Genomic DNA, 22,669 nt, shown 5'->3' with positions numbered 1-22,669 from the left:
TGCTGTATCATTGTCTCTCATGTTTGCATTTACTATCAAACCGAATTCGTTATGGAGACTAAATGGTGACTTATTAAAGTGAGAGTCTTGTCATGCACCAAGGTGTTGAGGGAAAAGGTTTTACCTGATGGAGGTGTTAGGTCTGAAGTATCACATGATGCCAAGTGGTTGCTGTACAGTCTGTGGGTTGCTGTCTGACAGGATCCTCCACTTTCACCTGTGACTCTATATTTAGGTGAGAGCTCAGGGTGTTATTAAAGCTCATGTAACAGTAGAATGGGAAGACGGCTTACCAGTGGTGGGATGTAGCTCAAGTACAAATTTGAGATCCAACATTGCTTCTACTCCACTACATAAGTTATTTGTCACAATGCAATTTATCATCCTTCTTAAAGTCCTCCAATAACTCTTTAAAAAAAACTCTAGGGATTCACTGAAAAATGCAATATCACAAAGCTGAACAGGTTTGTTTTATCTGAGCTCATGAAAAGTCTATTCTAAGACAAAAACATGACTCTTGATATGTTTGACTGAGCCATCATGATAAAAATATCCACACATTAATACAGCAGTAAAATCAATCCAAAAATGTCAGATATAATGGTGTAACAGACAAGTACTATTTTGCTGCACAATGGCTGCTTTTGTTTAATATTTTACACGTTTTGTTGATAAAGCAGTACTCGTACTAGAGTATTTTCAGAATAATACTTGTACGTTTACTTAGTAAAGGATCTAAACACTTGCACCATCCCAGTATGACTTCAGACATGGTGTAAAGCCATCTAATGGTGAGCTTGAGTGATAAGTGAAGATGCAGAGAATAGATTCCAGCAGCAACTTCTGCTGTAAGTATGGCAATGCTAGTTTGGAGCTAGAACTGACACAGAAATCCTGAAGGAACACAATCTATGACGTGACAAAAATCTGTAACGCAACTGTTAATTTTAATCATAGGAACTGGCTTGAATTAGTCATTTTTTGTCTTCTAATGGCACAGAACCTGAATACACTTTTGTTCGACTTGCATCTTTTTGTATGTAAAAAGGTCATTTTGGTTTTCAGTAAACGATGGCCTTTAAAAAAACATTATTAGAGAGAATAAAGACAAGAAGTCAGTGTGTGATGTTTAATTTAGATTGTTTAATGTTAATTCCATGCTGTGTTTCAGTAAGAATAATACAGATTCCCTGTCTGTGGCTCCAGTCAGATATCCAGTAGTACAAATCAGCTCCAAGTTACACATAATGAAGCAAACAAAAGAGAAAAAGAAAAGCAAAGGAAGACAACCTCTGAATGTAGAGGAGCTTTAGTAAGAAGCTAGGGAGAGGAGGAACAGAAAAGAATACTCAACTCAAGCAAGCACCGACAATCATGATTTTGGGATTTCAGTCAAGGAGCAAGGCCAGATTCAGACTTGTCTTTTACACGAGTGACAACTCCAACGTTTAGATTTTTTTCTTTTAAATTAAAAACCACCAAAAACCAAAAAGTCAACCTTCAAAGATTCAGCATGTCTGCACAGTTACAGTATTTCAGCACAAAGTACAGTCCAGAAACAACTACAAAAACAACAGAATCACTATGATGTAAAAGTTAAGCACTTCTTTGCCCCACATGGATATCGCGAATTTTGCCAACTTCCTCTGAAAAACTATGTTAACAAGAAGGGCACTTTAAGTGTTCCAAACTGCCCATAAAAAGGTAACATGATTCGCATGACATTTCACTAAAACAGAGATAAAACAGCTCCCATAACTAATAGTCAACATTATCAGTAATAAAGTAATTTCTGTAATTACATTAAGAATAAATTCTCAATACATCCAGCAACTGATAAAAATATTGAGGAAAAGCAAACAAAAAACAAAATACAATAATGAAAACAAAGATAACATTTCAGAACCACTTGTACCAGGACAAAAAAACAAAAAAAAACAAAAACAATCCAGGGACTCTTTCTTTATCTTTGTCTTTCTAACATTGTATTTACTGTCTCAATTAAGTGGTATTTATTTGACATGATGTAAGGGCTAATATAAAAATAAAAAAGAAGAGAAAAATAAACTTGTTAACTCCGGGGCCCTGCTGGGTCTTGGAGCTGCAGAGGTGGAAGAAAGGAAAAGTAGAAGGGAGAGGAGGAAGAGGATGGTAAGTCACACAGAGGGAAAAGGAGATGGGAAGATGAGGAGGGGGTGAGGAGTGTGAGGAGGTGAGGGAGGGGTCTCAAGTTGTTGGCTGTTGGTGGCATAGTCTTACTGGGCCTCATCCTCAACGTCTTGCAGTGCCTCTTTGTTCTGTTCTTCACCTGAACAATAAGGGAGAAAAGATAATGTCAGAGTTGTATTTGAAAATGCAAATTCCTGCCTCGTACCAAGAACTGAGTGAGTGAGAGAAAAGTAGGCCTGGTACTCAGTTTATACAGCTTCATAATCAACTGCTAGGACTGAGCAATACGAAAAACATCTGTTACATATTATACTGTTGATAACATCGAGTCACATTCATCTATACCTATTGGAAACTAGTTGAAAATAAAGTCTTTCTCTTCAGCTTTTTTATTAAATTTATGTTTTCAATAGGTGAAAGCTTGGGTAGCTGTGAATTTTTACTTTTTACCTTTGGGATTTTACACACTTTATGTGCCACAGGATGACCAAATATACTGTGATTAATAAAGAAAACCTGGATCTACAAACAAAGAATGATCTTCACATCTGAACTGGCCACATCAAAAGAATCTGACTATCATGTTCACTAGTCTGTGTCAGTCAGATGTGGAATTAAACACATCACAGTGATTTGAGAGCAGACAGCGTGACATCACATAGAACAGGAGGTTAAAGAGAAATAAAGCACTGACTCAGTGAGTTTGAATAACTGTTCACTCAGGTTTGTGCAAAAAACATGCAGAAACATTTAAATGTCCACTCGGTGCATTGATACATAGGTATTGGGGGAAAAAAAAAAAATCTCAGACTCCCTTCACTTTTCAGTTGGGCTCCAAACTGGGAGCTCTGCGTCATCCTTTTCCACCAATGCAAACACTGTGCTACTTCTGGACTGGTCTTACTACTGTTTAGAATTGGTTCAACTTGCAAACATTGTACAAACTAATCTGTTTTTCCAGGGTCTGGAGAACCAGGACATTATCTCACTGTATGTGCCTGAACCAAAGGTAGGCAAGTCAAAGGCAGTGTTAAGTATCATACATCAATACTACATTTAAGATGTTGGTTAGTTAACACTACTCAGGTAAGCAGAGCTACTCATCCCCATGTTATATTACAAACATCAGTTGACATGGAAAAATTAGTAGCTATGGTGACAGAGCACACTGTGTCCACACACCGAGGGCACTGGACTGTGATAGGACGAGTTAGTCATTACAAAACCAATGCCAGCTACAGTAGTTAGCGACACCACTTACATGCAAAAATAATGTTGGTGCATTAATTTATGATTCTATCAAAATACTTCAGTTTAACCTGTCTTTAACGAAGGAGTACAAAACACTTGTTGAGGGGTGAGGATTGTATAGTTTTCCCATTGTTCCTGCTGATGTCCGAAATCTTATCGGAAACATCCACTTTGTCTCCTCAAATGCTCTCCTTCAGATTTTGTTGGATAAACAACTCTGCGAAAAAAGCTCTGTAAAAGCTGTGTTCTTCTCTTTGTTGGTTGTGCATCCCATTATGCAGCAACTTCCAGGCTTTCTTTTTTTCAGCTCTTTTACCAGCAAACTTTAAGAGGATGTACGTTCTTCACCTTCTGGTGTAGGTGAGTGATAAATACATCATCCCAGTGCTTCATTGGGTAATGTTGGAGCTGATCAACTAGCTAGCTAATTATTAATGCTATGTTGTTTTGTTACAATTCAGTAGGTCATATCCACAGACCTGTGCTACTTCACATCACACCTAAAGCACTTACTTTTTCTTCTATTTTGGAAGAAAGACTAGAATAACTTTCATTCTACACGCTTTATTAAATGGTCATCAAAGCTTTTGTTGGTCTTGTTGACCACTGTAATCCCAGACCAAGCCCCTGATTTAAGTGTTTCTTGTATGTACAAACAGAAAGAACCACTCTGAGATGAGGTGTCCGACTGCCTTGGTGGAAGAGGTGTTACCATGGTTCACTGAATGCTGTGCAGAGTGTGCAAGCTCTAAGCAACCATTACACATTCTAACCTAAGTGGCTGTGGTGAAGATCCAAGACTCCAGTTTCTAAAAGTTAATGTAAGAGCCAAACATATGAACAGTGGTGGAATGGATTCAATTATTAAACCACGGGTGAGTTAGTGTCGAGGGTAGAAGAGTGCAGCCACACACACAGCAAGGCTTGGTGAGCAACACTTACAAAGTATAGTTAACATGGGAAATGAACAGTCAGGTTTGTTTCCTTTAGGACTCTACAGCAGAAGGAATGAGAAAAAGACAACAGAGATGATGAGTCACTGAGAGGTAAAGATGGTGGTGGACACTGCAAAACAGCTGGTTCTAAAGGCAAACTTCTAGAACTGTCAGAGGGAGGAAAAAATGAATTTAACAGGGCTGAAAGACTGTTTTTCTGTCATAATGACAGTTTAAAGGGTGTCTACTGTGGTGCTGATCAAGCCATGGCCAGTTCACTGCTGAATGCAGTTGCTGATATATTTACACAGCTGTGGCTAATTATTGTTAATTCAGTGACTGGCTAAACTACAAAACTAAATTAATCTCTGCTGAAATCATTTACGTAAAGTAAATCAAATGCACTTCTCTGTGTGGTGATCTGCTTCTTGATTTCAGTGTATACCAGCTGATCACAATTTAGTTGCAATTTTAACACTGATCAGGGAAAAAAAAAACTACAAAGATATTTTCCTTGAATCATTCAGCCCCAGCATGAAACACTGTAAAGTGGAAAAGCAGGTGATCTTTGTTATGGAGTTATCACTCTGTTAGCTGTACAGAAGACATATTTTAGCCCAGTTACAGACAGGAAATCTGCAGCAAACCAACTACCTGTGCATGCACACTGTGAGCAGCATGATGTGTGCAGAAAACTTCATGATGTTTAGTCATGTAAGATGGTGTTCCAATACCCACAATTCCCTATATTTTTACCTGCATATTGAAAATGATGTGACATTTGACATTCAAAAGAAGACACTTTTTTTTTTTACATGCATGCAAATACAGTAGTCCTAACACCAAAAGCAGCCATTTACAAATTCAGCTAAAAAAAAAAAAAAAAAAAAAAAAAATCAAGATAAAAATTTATCTCAGTATTGAACAACTTAGATATTTGATTATTCCTTCTACTATATATATACATTTTATTTTCTTGTTCACTTTTTAGATATAAATATTAATTTTCAACTATTTTACAGTTATATTTATAGGCCTGTTGATTTGACTTAGCTCTAATAATGCTGGTTTCGTTTTGTGTTATCTATATGACAATTAAAAAAAAAAACTTGGATATTCAATAACATAAGCGTAAGTTGAATTATACATGCGATACCGTACAGTGAATTAGTTGCTATAGGAAAATAAATCCTCTCAGGCTATAATGACTGGCTTGTGTAACCTGCTTATTACAATGGTACTTGCTGAAGAGTCCAATTATGTGCCCAAAATTTTTAATAAAATAATACAATCAGACAGAAAGAAGCAGTTTGTAATTCAAAGCCAATGTCTGTTTTGCTGAAATACACACCATAGGATTCTGTCCCTGATGATCAGTATTAACTCATCAGAAACTCAATTGAACAATCACCAGACTTAAACTGATATGTAAAAAAGTAGGGGTGAAACGATTCCTCGAGTTACTAGAGTACCTCGATTACAAAAAAATGATTAAGGAATTTTCTCTGCCTCGAGGAATCACTTATTTAATTGTAAAGCTCATAGCATGGGATTTCATACGAACTACTTCATGGGGCACAACATGCTTACGTCACTCGCACAAAGGAAGATGACGGAGGACGTGGAAGTGTTCGGTTGAAGCAGCGGGAAGATGGAAGAGGGGAGCATAGACAGGCGAGTGAATACAGCAATAACGAAAGACAAAAAAACACAATAAAAAAGACACAAAATGTCGAAAGTGTCGAAGCATTTCAGACTGAACAGCAAGGTGAACACCGTGACATGTGTCTGTTGTAACATAACCCTTCAACACCACAACAGCACATCTCCTATGTAGCATCTTCTCCGAAGACACCCAGAATGGAGCGGAGGACCCAAAATAAAATAAAATTGATGTAGCACAAATCAATGAGATTAACGTTAATATACCTTATTAACATAACGTTAGTCCTAGGTTTCTGTTAACTGTGGCTACTGTCAAATGTGTGGCTAGGTTATTACAACTGTAACAAGCATAGATTTAAGCAGCAAGCTGTGCACCCGTGATTTGCACGGTTAATTTCCCAAAAGCACGGCCAAAATGGTGCATGGTTTGGTGAAAGTTTTCTCTTACTTTGTCACGGCCTAATTTTGGCAAAATCCAACTACTTTTTGCAAAAATTAAGCGAATCATCAATTAACTGGACGTGTGTGTGTGGGGTTATAGGTTGAGACAGACAGATAAGGTGGGGTGGCCATTATCTTGATTTTCCTGAATATAGCAGAAATGTGTAAAACTGTTCATGCATGGACTCGTTCCAAGTTCCCAATCAAATGTTCTTGCCTCTTATGTGCCACAACACATTCCTGTTATGTCTAAATTGTAAATTCTGAAACTTAAAGCTGCCAAAGTTCAGCTGCACAACAAATAGGCAATGCTTATGCCTTTTTTTTTTTTTAAATTTATTAATGCCTTATATTTTTGAAACTTACAAGAATAAGTATTTAAATTTTTATTTTTTATTTGGTGTTTGCAATTGCCTCTCTGGAAAATGTTTCTAGTCAAGAAAATACATTTGTTGTATATATGCGCAATATGAATGTAAGAAATAAAAGTGTTAATTATCAAAAAAAAAAAAAAAAAAAAAGGAAACCAATGGGTCCTTCATTATTAAGTGAAATACCTTATTTTCTCTTATGTATTCATAATTGCTCTTTAACCAAGCAAAAATAAGTTTTATCCGATTACTCGATTAATTGAAGGAATTTTCTGTGGACTACTTGAATACTTAAATATTTGATAGCTGCAGCCCTAAACAAAAAGATTTGTGACGTTCTGGTTAAGGTAGCTGATGCTGTTCCTTTCCCCAATGAAAATCTAATTAAGTGATTCTAAATCTTACAAAAAAAAGAAGTTTCTCATGCTGCATCTACAGAAATCACCAGTGATGTACAGCTTACTTTTTGTAATTAAGGCACTATAAATCACTGTAGCCATCAGCAGTGGCAGAGCATCCATCAGGCTGCTCACAGTATTTACATGACATAAAGTAAAAAGAAAATGGACAAGAGTGAAATATGAGTTCGTTCAGTGTCAAAGAATCTGGTCCTGAAAAAAAGAAGTTCTTCAAATACAGAGCCTGTAGATGCAATGCCATTGTAGGTGAGAATCAGTGAATACAACATCCTACACACACACATTATGAACAGATATTGGGTATTAGTCTCTTACCCTCTCCCTGCATATCTGAAGTCCATAGTGTCAGGTTGTCACGTAACAACTGCATGATAAGTGTGGAGTCCTTGTAGCTTTCTTCACTCAGTGTGTCCAGTTCTGCAATGGCGTCATCAAAAGCAGCCTTCGCCAACCTGAGCCAACATTGTTGAAACAACTCTATTAAATTGAAATCTATTAAAATGAGGCCAATTGCCTCATTTGTCTGTAAGATATATCTTCTTTAACATGGTAGGACTTCTTTCAGTACTACTTTAGTGTGAAAGAAAAAAAACAAAATCACCATGCATACTGTACATTGAGACAAACAGAACATGATTAAACACCACACCAACATAAAGTGTAAACATTTATCCCATCTTTCTTCTGTGAATGCAATTCTGATGTTGATGTTCAATACAACATCAACATCAGTTGTACAAAAGGAGCACAAAAATAAGAAGAGGGAGCATGAACTGAGTTTTAAGTTTCAGCTCCATTAGTCATGACAATAGCCATTGTGAAGGAAAATACCAGTATGTCTTCTTATACATGGCAATGAGGGGAGATTAGTGAAGGCAGAATGAAAACAAAATGACCCAGATGTTTTTGTACACTTTGAATTAACTTGTCTGATGACATCTGTCTGTCATACTTGAAGGTGACAACACTTCATAAATGGCCTACAATCTTTTTTCTTTATTCTCTAACCTGCAAGCACGGTCAGGCGAGTTGAGAATCTCATAGTAGAAGACAGAGAAGTTGAGGGCAAGGCCGAGGCGAATGGGGTGTGTGGGTGGCAACTCCGACATGGCTAGGTCGGTTGCGGTTTTATAGGCCACCAAACTGTTCTCTGCTGCTTCCTTCCTGTTGTTTCCAGTGGCAAACTCTGCCAGGTACCTGTGGTAGTCACCTTTCCTGTAATAGAGGAAACACAGGGCTGCAAAATTTACTTTCACAACAGTGGAGGCTTTCTCCTCATAAAAAGCATGTTAAGTTAGGGCCAAAACCAAGAGATGAGCAATGAATCAAGACTAGAAAGGTGCATTAACTCATCAATACCTGGACCTTACATTTGTTATAGAAGACCTTAGACTCTCCCATGACAGCAGAAGGGAGTAGGTTCTTTTCCAGTGCGTCCAGAATGTCACCACAGATCGTCTTCAGCTCTGTCTCAACCTGATTAAAAGCAAAAAAGTAATTAATCCAAAAATTTAAAAAAGTTCAAATTATAAATTCTCCTTTCATGTAACCATGAAGGAAAGTACCTCATCTGCTAATTGATGAGGGTCACCACAGGTTGAATGTATACATGCACTGTATACAATGTACATTGACATCCTTTAATATAAACAGAACTGTGTACTCCTCACCTACCTGCTTCCACATTTAGACAACAGCTGATGTCAGTAGCTTACATACACCTTTTAATAAATCAAACCAAACTTAAATGTGTTTTTTTTTTTTTTGTTTTTTTTTATTTACAGTTTCAGACATTTAATATCAACAAACAACCAACATCTGGAACTGTTACACATGTTACATGTTCACGTTACATAGAGCTGCTTACTAAAAACTTCAAATCTTAGAACAATAGAAAAACGGCTTTAAGATGACATTCAAATCTTGACATTGACCTGGCATGATTATAAAATACTGTGGTAGTAGAGAACGGTCATATAATAGATATAATGGAGTAATAGAATGTAAACTTGATTCAGGAATGTTCTTTTCTCATTTCAGTGATGAAAGACTATCACTTGAGACATGTAACCACTCAGAAAGGGATGTGAGCAGCAGCACTGTATTATCAATTAATCACATCAGATAAAAAATACAAATAATAGATGTCAAATACTGAATACCATAATCTGCCATGGCCAATCCAAACATAACGTGCTGCACACTTTTAATACCCCTCTGCCAAATATAGTGTAAGATTCTGTTGAAAGTTACTACCCTATAATTTAGATTAGATTGCCTTTGTGTAAAACTTATTACATACATCAGGTTTCTGTTGGTAAGGTTTTGCCGTGGCACAGCATCACGGCAAAAATCCTTGCCGCCACACCATACATTTCATACAAAAAAAAATCATCACCGCGCATTAGACTTACTACACATATGTATAATATAATAGGTCAGGACAAACGTCCTGCCCTCCCAAATGAAAGGTTGCAAAGATTCAGAAGGTAGGGAAAGGTAAATGAGCGTTAAGTTTAAGTTTCATTTCCGTGGACCGCACCGCACCCCCCCTTAGTATTATAAGTAGGATGGAAATCCCCCCTCCCGGATTACACACCACCACACCAAGAGATCAATTCAACAGGAACACTGTACATATATGTATTTGAAAGTACTCAGCACAAGGCCATTTGACCTTGAAAAAGTAGGTCAAGATGACCTTTTTTCCACAGGCTTCTGCTCCATGCCAAGATGCATCCACAGTATAAATTTGGTGCAGATATCCCAATACATTCTTAAGATAATGTGATTATGTTGTTGAATGGATGGACAGAAAGACGAGAAAACGATTACAAAACCCCTTTGGCCAGAAGTTGTCCGAGGGGGTATTTTAGATTTATTTATGTATTGTTCATACAAATGAACATGGTATATTCAGAACAAAGTGATTTTTAAAAAAGTTATTAGTGAATTGACTTAAAATTTTACATGACAAGCAAAAGGACATTAGGTCGAAAGGGAGCCATGCAATATGTTATGCCCCAAATGACTCGCAAAAATAAAAATCAGCTAGCCTGAAGTTTCAAAAGTGACATCACCTTCACAAGCTCAAGTTTTATTCACACTGTGAATGTAGTGAATGTAGATTTTTCACCCTCAGAGAATGTGAAACAAAAAAGTAGAAAGAAAAGAAATCCATCAATTAATCAGAACTTTCCCGCTTGTTAAAATCTTAGTTTGACTACCTAAATGTAGTGACTACATGACTACTATGACTAAATTCATAGTGAACATAAACCTCTGGTGTCAACTGTATATCTGCCCCTTTAAACCAAAAGACACCAACAATCTTGTTGTCTTCTAGCTTCTTTATTTGATTTTTCAATCAAGTGCTCACTAGATGCTGTGATGGTGATAGACAAAATTGTGTCTTCCCATAGGAGTCTGACAACAGCTAAAGAAATTAACATTCAACAGCAGGATTACCCATCTCTGAATCCTATTAGGTCATTGACTGCAGTCCAACTGCCTCTCCCATCTCTCTGACACACTCTGGCCTCTCCCAGAATAATAGCCAGCTCTTATTTCCCTTCATAAAAGCCAGAGAGTGTACAGAACTCGCCAGCTATGACTCAGATGCAGTCTGTCCAGTAGCTGCTCCTAGTGTGTATTATTAATATAAGTGCACACCAATTCTGAGATGGTCTGACAACAGAAACATATTTGTTGCCTTGAAATATGGAAAATCAGTGTATGTACACCTAAAACACTTTGTGGATTTAAGGTTATGTTTGAACAGTTTTACCGTTTGCCTGTATTCCCGGATCATCTTCAGTTTCTCTTCTCCACCCTTGCTCTCTTCCCTCTGTTCAATACTGCTGATTATCCTCCAAGAAGCTCTTCGGGCTCCAATCACATTCTTGTACGCCACTGATAGTAGGTTCCTCTCCTCACCTGTGAGCTCCACGTTCATGCCTGCCACGTTCTTCATAGACACCACCATCTCTGTTGAGGGGATAAAAAGAAACCCTCCTCAGCCATGGTTTATTTAGATAATGCCTGCAGTAAGACAACAAGACTTGTATCTAAGCATTCACCATACAATTAGGTGCAAATTTTCCTCATCTTGCTGGCTCACTAAATCACAGTTCACATCTAAGATCTGTGAAATTTGATTCTCAACTTCCTTAAACTACCTCATTGCAATTTTCTGTGAGATATGGAAGCTTTAAGCTGACATTCAGAGTAACTGCAAGCTATATATGTCACATAATAGATGAGACAATTTTGGGACATAGATAATATTTATTTTTACACAATGTTGCATGAGGTTTATTTCACAGGCAGCCTGTTCCACAAACACAAACATTAGCCAATTCCTCACTTCACCAATGCATTACGAACTTGTCAGAGCAAGGCAATATGGGAAAAACAAACATCTCCATATTTTTCATGCTGAATGGAGACAGACATATTTTTACTTTGAACAAAGCAGGCTAAATGTCGAGCTATATGTCAAAGCCACAAGTTAGATTTTGCAAGCATTTTTCTTGTAAAATAGTGTTAAACAAAACATAATGCAAAAGACAACATTCAGCTGAAAAACATATTAGAAATGAGCCCATCTCTGAGAATGGTCCTTTAGTTGAGAACAGCAACCTGATTACAACGCAATTACACTTGTCTATGTTAACTCCCGCTTAACAAAATAGTGCAAGTACCATATAAATATAATACGTCGAGTATATACATATAACAGCATAGTATCCTCCTAGCCTATATCTTATCTGAAAATAAAAAAAAACATACATTAAAAAGTCAGTATGCAGTCCAGACCTGACGCATATCAGTTTAAAGTATGTTTAAATGTACTAAACTAAGAAAGCTGGTTTAAAAACTGTGTTACTTGTAAAGTAAGCACACGTTGTTGTCAATAACCTTTAGTTAAGTTACACACAAAAAAAGATTGTACTCCCCTTATGAGTTAATTGGTGAAACATTAGTTAAAGCTATAGTGAGTGAGACGTGATGCAATGGCTGGTGTAATTAAGGAACTCTGACTTTACATTAATTCTCAACTGCATGCTATTGCTACCACTTGATAACCCAATTCCGAATAACGGTGTGAATTGGACTACATTCCAGCCAGGTTACCATTCAGCCACTAAACCTAAATCACATCTGTAAATACACTTGGTCCAAATCCCGTGAATGAGTCATGCCACATTCACATAACGTTACTGGGCAACGTATGACCGGTGGCGAAGGCAGCCGTCTAAAAACAGCCTCTACAAGGCCTGTAATGGTATGACAGTGTGACAAGAGTGTACCAGAGAGGATAGGAAAGAGGCCAATCGATCCGGCAGGGGAACACCCCACCAGCGAACAGCTGCCCTCCCACTCTCACACACTACACCCCAAGTAGCTAAGGTCTCACTAATTTTAAAAGTTAATCTGTTCTTCAATACTCATGGCTGTGGCTGCACATACATAATACAGCTACAGGGTTTTGTTTATAAATTGCCAACAGAAACAGTACCTCAAGTGTTAGCTTGCAAAAGATCTTGCATGGTGCAGGGAGGCAACTCCTGACAGCTCACGCTCCAATAATCCGCCATTTGTTGTAGCACCTTCGCTAACACTAGCCACTGTTGGCCATCCCAAACTAGTTATTTTCTTACAGCACAAAAGGTTCCAAACATTGAGTATGTTCAAGTAAGATGAAAGTTTCTTCCACCTAGTAATGATTTGCCATGTCAACGACAGTTGGTTGAAACAAGGTGGTCGTAGCCCGTGTTTAGCCCCCCCCTAGTTAGCCGTGGCTAACACTGAGCATTGCCCAGTTACATTAGCTAGCTCACAGAGGGGAAAAAAAATCCCAGCACCAAACATGTCCCCACTCAGAGCCAGCCCTCAAAGTATGGCTTACCGTCATATCGCTCTGCCTGCTCGGCAAGTTTTGCCTGGTAAACTAGATCTTCTCGTTCTCACCCATTTTGTATGAAGATGCAGGTAAGGTAAGCGGACTATTTCAAAGGTGACAAAATGTAATGAAACACGGTAGTGTGCCAGGTCTGGCGGCGGTTCCTAGAAACCAACTGGGGTCGATGAGTGGTGTGGTGTTTCCGCCCCACCGGCAGCGCTGCACTGGGATGGAGTAAAGATGGCGACCACCTTCATCCGGGTTCTGCAACAGACGCACATAGATCACCAGATCTCACACGACGTCCAGTCAGTTGGTATGCTCAGATTTTATTCAGAGACCTACACTGGCTTTTGATCCGGAGTTGAGTCAGTGAATAACGCGTCTAGGCCTCTAACTCTATTTATTATCCCGGTGGAATTCAACTTAAGTACTTCAGTCTTTTGGGCACTTACAGTCCTACATTTTTTTGTACCTTTAGGCTATACTTTTCTTCTTTACTCCACTACATTCACTGTAACATTTTTTACAGGTAACATTTTGGTCAGCAAATAATTAATATAAACTAAAAATCAACACATAAATTCTGATTTTATCATAGATTAAGATACCTAACACCGTAATTACTTTGAAACCTTCATTAACCAGCTGCATCATTAAAGACAATAACGCATCGATATCTGCAGTTACCAACCATACTTCTGCCTTAACTCTACTTTTACTTCAAGTATATTTCCATACCAGTGGGTTTGTATGTTTATGCAAGTAAGCCTTTAAAATCTGAATGCAGGGGTAAAAACAAACATATTTACTCTGTGGTGTTGCTACTCTGACTCAAGTAAAGATCTATGTACTTATGTTTGATTGTTCTCCATCAGAACAGAGTAATGCAGCATAACTGAGTTCCAACCAAAAAGTGTAGTAAAAACAGAGACATTATTTGGATAGTAAGATTATTTATATATATATATATATATATATATATATATATATATATATATATATATATATATATATATATATATACACACACACACACACACACACACACATATATAGATAGATATAGATATACAGGGTTGCTGTGGATTAATTTTGATTCATCACGATTAAATATTCATGTTTAATCTATATTAATCGGTGTTTCATTTTTGCATGAGCAAACAGACTCAAGAAAGAAGAGAATATATATACACTAATAATATACACTTACATGTTTGTTGCAAGCTGGTATGTATCCTTTGATACACTGAGCTCGTCTCTGCTCCTCATGTCTGATCTCCTCTCTGACCTCCTCTCTGCTTCTCCTCTTTTCTGACCTACTCTCTCCTAATCTTTTCTTCTATTCCACGCCCAGGAAATACATGTTACTGACTTGACTTCTTCTCCAGAGTCTCTGTGCTTAATCACCTCACAGGTTTTCCCTGGATCATCTCCACATCTGCTGCTGATGTTTCTATTATTTGTAATAACAATTACAGTAGTAGTATTTCCACTGTTACTACTTGTATTTGGAGTAGTAGTATTAACATTTATGGACATTTGTTCTAGCTATTGGTAATTATACAAGCACCAGCTGTTCTACTTAACAGTTCAAGTTCAGTTTGCTGTGAATCCATGTGTCTCCCCCTACTTCCCCCCTTCTCCCCCAATTTCTCTCTCTCTGTACCCCCTGTCTTTAACCCCAACTGGTTAAGGCAGACGACCGTCCTCTGGGAGTTGGGGTCTGCTCGAGGTTTCTGCCTATTAAAAGGAAGTTTTCCTCCTCACTGTCACCAAGTGTTTGCTCCTGGAGGATTCTGGTGGGTTTATGTAAATTGGCTTGAGAGTCTGGTTTTGACCAGCTCTATATGTGAAGTGTCATGCGATCAGTGGTGTAGCGGTCCCTGGAGAAGTGAGTATACTATCAATTTTTGGCTTCTTTTCTTCTTCTTCTTTTTTTTTTTTTTTTTAAGTTCAGAAAAATTACATTTTAGAAACAGTGACGTGTCAGACTACTCTATTTAGTTTACCCAAAAATCCATCAGTAGTATTTGCTCACTATTATAAAATTATCATGATCAGGAGCAGTTTGTAGGTATTACTGGTCACACAAGCAGCTACATGAATGTAAATGTATTCAACATGAGGCAAACACAGGATAACGTTTAGCCTTTCATAACATTAGCCTGCTCACACAGTTTAACTATTGGCGTCAAAATCTTTTCTCTAAATGTGCAGTCATGCGGCCAGTAATTTAAAACAGTGACTCAATCTGAAACCACCTTAAAATTTACCTCAGAATTATGTATTCATCGAAAGTAGGTTCTCTCGATATGTCACTCGTTTTTAATACATTTATTCTGTCTTTTACATTTCCAATAATCATGCATCTTTCAAAGAGATGTGCAGTTGCCTGTCAGTCAACTAGGGTGGCACTGGCACCTGAGGTGTCCAGTCAGGTTCCAGAGGTGGCCGGCACTAGTTAGCAATAGTTTCCTCGGCATGACCCACCCTACTCTGCCTCTGATTAGCTCATCAGTCCTCATGCCTAAAGTTAACCAATCTAATCAGTGAAGGCAATGAGTACTAGCCAATTAGAGGCAGAGTAGGGCGGGTCATGGCTTCACCATCCTAGTGGGAAAACATGGGCAATTTGGCTCAGATACTACTGAATGTTGCACATCAGGGGGAGATTTAGAAGTGGGTATACCCAATGCTGACTGAAAAATGAGTGGGTATACTCCATATACCCACTGGACTACACCACTGCATGAGATAACTTTTGTTATGATTGGGTGCTATATAATCAATCAATCAATCAAAGTTTATTTGTATAGCACTTTACAACAACATGAAGAAGACCAATGTGCTTTATATCTAAAAGAATGATTAAATTATAAGATAGAAACAGTTTAGTCAAATACCATAAATATGCATAAAAGAATAAGACGCAACACACAGTGATAAAAGGACCACAGATTTAAAACCTAATAGTGTTTCAGTGCTAATGGTTAAAAGCCAGTCTAAACAGGTTGTCTTTAACCTGGACTTGAACAGGGACAGGTCAGTGAGGACTCGCAAGTCAGGAGGCAGCAAGTTTCACAGCTGCCTCCTATAAAGTAATCAAATAAAATCAAATTTGATTGATTGATTGATTGATTGACTGGGCAACTCGTTAGCCAAAGTGCGAGCAGAATCCCCGACTCACGTAGGTGGTATTTTAAGCTGGAAGTGCTTTGGTGAAAAGAAAACTCCTTTCTGCAGAGTGTGCATAAGACTTTATGTTAGTTGACTGTTCCGTCTTGCGTTTTTTTGTACTCAGATTTTCCATTGAGAGGGTCCATTTGCACATGTGCGACAGTAACTCTACTTGGACAAACTGGCCGAAATATGGTGCCAGAGATGTTCAGAGTCATTCTGCAAATGAGTTAATTGCATTCAAATTTTTTATTCAGATTAATCATAATGATGGATTAATCCACATTAACGCGTTAATTTTGACAGCCCCATATACACACACACACACAAACACACATATATTTATTTATTTATTTATTTATTATTATATAATCAGTGGTGGGCTCTCAGGGCCTGTAAGGCCTTCTTTACTGGCCTAAAAAAATATGTGAATCACAGACTGATGTTAATTATATTTTGTCCATGAATACTTATTAAATCATTCCAAATGGTCTGTCTGCCTCCTTTCATTGCTTTTCCCCTGGTTGTGCTGCTCCAGACATGTATTTTCATATTAAAGCATTTAACCAATCACATTTCAGCCATCATTGTTGCCAGGGCAGGGCCAAAGTCAAAGAAGTCTGCCTGGAGGCCTTCACAATCAGTTCTGCAGGCCCTCTAGCAAAACATAAGTCTCAATGACACTGTTGCTTCAACCAATCAGATTTTAAGTTGGCAACACCAAGGCCCTGTAGCAGGCATACGGTGATGTCAGCATATTCACACCCTTTGATTGGATAGTCAGAGAGCATACTTGCCAAAGCTAGCAAACTGCATCTGTAACGAGCTGCACGAACAGAAACATAGTTGTGTTGGTTTAACAGCTGTTTTGTCAAAACACAATGGCTGAAGGAGAAGAAGAAATGGATTTGGATGCAGATTTATTGTCAAAGCCTTTTTTTAAGACGGACTTTCCAGAAAAGCTGGACATCATTAAGAAAAGGTCGGACAATTCCAAAGCTAGCAAGCCGGTGTCTGTCGAGCCACCCTACCTGTCGAGTTGAACTCCCTAGCGCTACTGAGCATGCGCACGCATGTGTATGACCCCTAAGCATTATCAAAGTTTAAATGCACATTGATTTGTTAATAATTCCTGTAAGCTATTACATGTGCACGAAGGATAGACGTAGAATATTGACACGAGATGATAATAGCATTAGGAAGTTGTCATTGTATGATATTAGCGTTAAGTGCGTGGGTCAGGAGGGTGTTGATGGCATTTAGATTATTGTTTAAGTTAGTTCAACAGATGCCAAGAATGGTAGCCTAACATTTAACTGACTAAATCTATGTTAACAATTCCTGTAAGCTATTACATGTGCACGAAGGATAGATGTAGAACATTGATGTGAGATGATAATAGCGTAAGGAAGTTCTTGTTGTATGATATTAGCGTTAAGTACGTGGGTCAGGTGAGTGTTAATGACGTTTAGATGATTGTTTAAGTTAGTTCAACGGACGACAATAATGGTAGCCTACCATTTAACTGACTAAATCTATGTTAACAGTACCCTTAACTACCCACACTTGTGTGAATTAAGTCATGATTCCATACATGCTGAGGAAGAGTAGGCTAGGTTTGGAAAACAAAAGAAATGCCTTACTGCACAAATACCTACATACCTAGTTCCCTAGTCTTTCTTATTTGCCATTTATCATATGCAAATCTCTAACTTGTGTGGGTGTACGTGTATAAAAGTGTCTGAATGTGGCTTTTACAAAAAAATGTGTCTTATTGTGTGTTTTACAGTTTTTACATTTGTGAAGGCTTATAGGTTCAGAGCAGAGGTGCAAGGAGAATCTACATTACCTTTCTGAGGGGAAATACCCAGACGGGTAAATAAATCTCAAAAATTAAGCTTAAGGAGATATGCTGAGAATTTTAGACTAAAGGGTGAGTAGGGAAAGGTGTATTCAAATATATCTATGTTTTGGTAAAATGTCTTTTTGTTTATATGTACTTTATGAATGTTCACTGCAGAAGGACAGCTCTTCTATGGGAACACAAAAATGATCCAAGTCCCCAAGAGAAGCCAGATCACTGACTGGCTGATGATGCAAGTGGTGACAATTCAAACAAAGTATTAACAAACAACAAAGTGTTTTTTTTCCCTATTACTAATTTTTTGGGGGGTTGGTTTGTTTTTACAATACAGGTAATTGATGCATACATTCATATCCTTGCTGAAAAACAGCAGGCAAATGCTGGACGTAAAATTATATTGTTCTCAATGCATTTGTTTAATGTTCCCTTGAGTACAGTTTAGTGTTACACACTTCATTTTTTTGAACAGGAACCCATTCATCAGCTCTGTGCTGTGGTAGCTGGAAGTTTGTTTTCCAGAAGATTTCAGCCTCTTAGAAAAGTAATCTATTTGTTTGTTATTATCTAGCCATATCACTCAACACCAGTAACCTGAATTAACAATAATTTGGCATGAAACCCATTCTTCAGATGAAATTTCCAGTGTTAGAAATGTGGATTTGTCCTGTATATGCAGGTGCTCACTGGATTTTAGTGGTTTTCTTCTATTTTCCTCAGACCTATTTCTGGCATATATATATATATATATATATATATATATATATATATATATATATATATATATATATATATATATGTATATTAGGCCTGTAACGGTACACGTACCGAACCGAACCGTTTTGGTACACACCTTGTTTGGTTCAGTACACAGCTGTACTGAAACGGCACAGTATGATGAGAAAAAGAAAAAGGAACGAAAGACGTCGTTCGATACGGAACTATAAATCCGCGCAAGTTCCACATGGACATATTGAAGGACGCACACATTGACCCAAAATACGAAATAGCAGCTGATATAAGGTTAAAAACAAACAACAAATGTGATGTGAACCTGGAAGGAAGAGATTGAAGACCCTCTGCCATCAGTACAGTCCACTTTGGGATCACATCAAGTCCCGGTGAAAGACAACATCGAGGAAAGAGACGTTAATAAGACGAACGCTATTTGCCCCCTATGAACTACGGTAGTTATAAAATATACTATCTTCATCTGTCTGTCACTCTCTCTCACGCACGCTGTATGATAGAGGAATAGAACCTGGAGTTGAACGTTGAAAGGATAAGGATGTAAAGTTTCACTTTCGTTTCACGCCAGCATTAGTTATGGACCCCCGACCCCCCCCCCCCCACCAAAAAAAACCAAACACGCACGCACACACACACACACACACAAGTACACAAAGTGGCCTAAACAGTTTGTTCACTGTCCTAAACTAAATAATTTGGTTAATTTTGCTGTCAGTGTGGCTCTTCAGTTTGTTAAAAGAGAATACGCGTTTGCCCTCTTGTTAATGTTGCACTTCATATGGAATTTTTTTGTTGTTATTTTTATGAAGACTGTGAACTAACAGAACTGTGATTTGATTTTTGTTGTTTGTTCAAAACTGCCTGTCAGGGAAAAGTGCAATACTAATGTTTAAAATACATTCAGTAATATTAATAATTTATTTTATTTTATTTTTGATTTATAGCAGCAGAATTATATTATTCCTGTTTTCCTATATTCTACTGTGTCAAAAAATTGGGGGAAAAATGTTCAAAAATTCATAAATGTATTAAAGACATTTTGAGGGGTTTTCTTTCTTCCCGTACCGAACTGAAAAAACCGAACCGTGGCTTTTAAAACCGAAAACGTACCGAACCGAAAATTCTGTGTACTGTTACAGGCCTAATACATATATATAAATATATATATGTATATATATATATATATATATATATATATATATATATATACACACACACACATAGTGTTGGAAATAACGGCGTTTTCCAGTAACGAGTAATCTAATGAATTACTATTTGAAACGTTACGCCGTTACTGTTACTGGCAGTGAAATGCGGTGCGTTACTATGCGCTGATATCTATCTGTTATCCATCCTGGCTAACTCAGCCAGGCACTAGAGGTGTGATGTTCGCGGACGAGTCGAGTCTTTTGAATGGCTCTTTTCAGTGAACGATAAGAACCGATTTGTTGCGAGCCGTTCGTTTGTGTGTCCATGAGTCTGAGTTGTCCACGCTGCCTTCACCTGAACAACTAATGACATGTCCAAGTTTGAGTTGTCCGCAGTGCCCCCCATTCACTTGAACGCAGCTACGAGCGCAGCTAACTTAAGGGAGGAGTTATCAGTGTGAGTCTGACTGACTGGACTGAAGACATTTACCGCTGTATCAGGGAGGAGCGACTGAAAAAAGTGGAGATGTAGGATTAACTGGAGGAGCATCTTCTACCTATAAATACAGATATGTGCTTATGTAGTGGGAAAGCCAGGCCCTGGTGGACTCCAGCCTCACCACAGTTATGGTATGAAGCTGTGCTGTGCTGTTCTACTCTGCAACTGGCCCGTGAAACACACTAAAAAATCAGGTTCCTTTTACATATTTGAAGGTTTTTCAAAAAAGTAACGCAATAATTACTTTCCCTGGTAACTAATTACATTTATGAAGGAGTAATTCTGTTACTAATTCAATTCCTTTTTTTTTTTTTTTTGAAAAGTAACTAGTAACTATAACTAATTACTTTTTAAAAGTAATTTGCCCAACACTGTTATACACTACTGGTTGAAAATTTTAGAACACCCCAATTTTTCCAGAATTTCATTGAAAATTTTGCAGTTTAATATCTCAGTGTACTCTGAAATTAAAGCATAGAACAAATAAACAATTTAAGTTAAAAAAGAAATCATGGAATCAATTTAGAAACCAAAATGTACTCTAAACTTTTGACTCATCAAAGTAGCCACCTTTGCAGATCACACATTGAACACACTTGTGGCATTCTTTCTACAATGGAAATCAAATATTCTGCAGAAAGTTCTTCCCAACTCTGTTGCAGAAGTTCCCATAAATGTGTTGCAATTGTAAGTTGCTTTGCTTTGCACTTACGTTTTAGGTCATTATCTTGCTAGAGGATGAACCCCTGACCAACTAGGCGCATCCCAGAGGGTACTGCATGGCGCTGCAGAATGCTGTGGTAGCCGTTTTGGTACAGGGTGCCTTTCACTCTGTACAAGTCACCGACCCTGGATCTAGCAAAACAGCCCCAGACCATCACACTTCCTCCTCCACATTTGACAGTTGATGTCACACACTGAGGAACCATCCTTTCACCTACTCAACGGTGTACATAAGTCCTGTGGGATGAACCGAAAATTTCAAATTTGGATTCATCAGTCCATAACACCTTCTTCCAGTCTTCAGTAGTCCACTGGCGGTGTTTCATGGCCCAGACAAGCCTCTTTTTCTTATTCTGAAGTTTCAGCAATGGCTCTCTTGCTGCAACTCGACCCATCAAACCTGCAACTGGAAATCTTCTCTTCACAGTTGAAACTGAGACTTGCTTACAGGGCCGGACTGAGACTCATTTTCAGCCCTGGAGTTTCATACCTCAGACCGGCCCACTTTAGATCACGACCGATTATTATTAAAATCATGCAATTATAACCTTACATGTTAGGTCTACACACTGTTCTGCAAAGCCTTCTAATTCAGTGTATTTTCTAAAATACTTCCAATTCAGTGCAAGTAAAGGTTGCTTCACAATGTGGATTTATTTCAACAGTGAGTGCACATCGACATCTCCAACATTATTATTCCTCACAACACAACAATAACAGAATCTATATTTTTGTTCTTATAAGTGTTAACATATTTCAAACCTTTAAAATGTTTGAAATGAAAGAATATATAAAAATATTAAATAAAAAAATAATTAAAAAAAAAAAAGCTTGCTGCACTTTCTAATAACTATTATTTTTGTATCCTCTGCAACAAAAGATTTCCATCACAACTTACTTGTGGTTTGTTCCATCGTTGCTACTGAAAACTTTTGGTATAGTGATATTAGGGGTTTGATGAGGATGATAAGAAAAAAATATATGTGTATCCTGTGACTGAGGGCGAGCAAAGCAATCAAAGCTAACAACAGACTCATCTTCATCTGTCTCGTTTGTGCCTAGTGGTTCAGGGTTGTGCTGCTGAGCTGCTCCTCTGTCATCAGTAGACTCTACTCTCCCTTTCACACTTCCTCCAGTTTCCCTAGACTGGCCTGCACCTGTATCACAATAAAAAATAATATCTACAGACATTTTGACTTACTTAACTAATTAAGATATTTACATTGGCAAAATATGCAGGTTTATTTGATATTACTTTATGCTATTGCCTTTCAGTTGTGGGCTTTGTGTATTTACTGTCTCACTTTTAATGATAAACAATAAAATAGGCCAGTACTATGGTTTGGGTCTAG

At 37.8% G+C, this 22,669-nt stretch overlaps 1 protein-coding gene across 2 annotated transcripts; it reads right to left on the bottom strand.

The window, feature by feature from the left end:
- Positions 1-1,123: 1,123 nt before the first annotated feature.
- ywhae1 (tyrosine 3-monooxygenase/tryptophan 5-monooxygenase activation protein, epsilon polypeptide 1) lies at positions 1,124-13,402 on the bottom strand. Of its 2 annotated transcripts, XM_030151880.1 has the most exons (7): positions 13,163-13,402; positions 11,039-11,238; positions 8,623-8,727; positions 8,260-8,468; positions 7,567-7,703; positions 4,363-4,414; positions 1,124-2,308 (listed from the first exon to the last, which is right to left on the bottom strand). In XM_030151880.1, the coding sequence occupies exons 2-6, from the start codon at positions 11,234-11,236 to the stop codon at positions 4,407-4,409; spliced, it is 657 nt and encodes a 218-aa protein (XP_030007740.1). In that variant the 5' UTR covers positions 11,237-11,238; positions 13,163-13,402; the 3' UTR covers positions 1,124-2,308; positions 4,363-4,406. The 2 variants fall into 2 exon arrangements, with proteins under 2 accessions (XP_030007740.1, XP_030007739.1); XM_030151879.1 differs by lacking the exon at positions 4,363-4,414 and having other exon boundaries at positions 13,163-13,400.
- Positions 13,403-22,669: the final 9,267 nt, after the last annotated feature.

Source organism: Sphaeramia orbicularis, chromosome 13 (assembly GCF_902148855.1).
Source record: "Sphaeramia orbicularis chromosome 13, fSphaOr1.1, whole genome shotgun sequence".
Lineage (NCBI taxonomy): Eukaryota > Metazoa > Chordata > Actinopteri > Kurtiformes > Apogonidae > Sphaeramia > Sphaeramia orbicularis.
The sequence above is the reverse complement of the archived record's forward strand: the minus strand, read 5'-3'. Positions and strand labels throughout refer to the sequence as shown.

Excerpts from the sequence above, each read along its gene's own strand:
- ywhae1 (XM_030151879.1), bottom strand. The coding sequence starts at position 11,236 with ATGGTGGTGTCTATGAAGAACGTGGCAGGCATGAACGTGGAGCTCACA. Across the intron at positions 8,469-8,622 it reads CTAAGGTCTTCTATAACAAA|AGGAAAGGTGACTACCACAG; the intron begins TGTAAGGTCCAG and ends TTCCTCTATTAC. Across the intron at positions 7,704-8,259 it reads TCGCCTGACCGTGCTTGCAG|GTTGGCGAAGGCTGCTTTTG; the intron begins GTTAGAGAATAA and ends ATGTTGGCTCAG.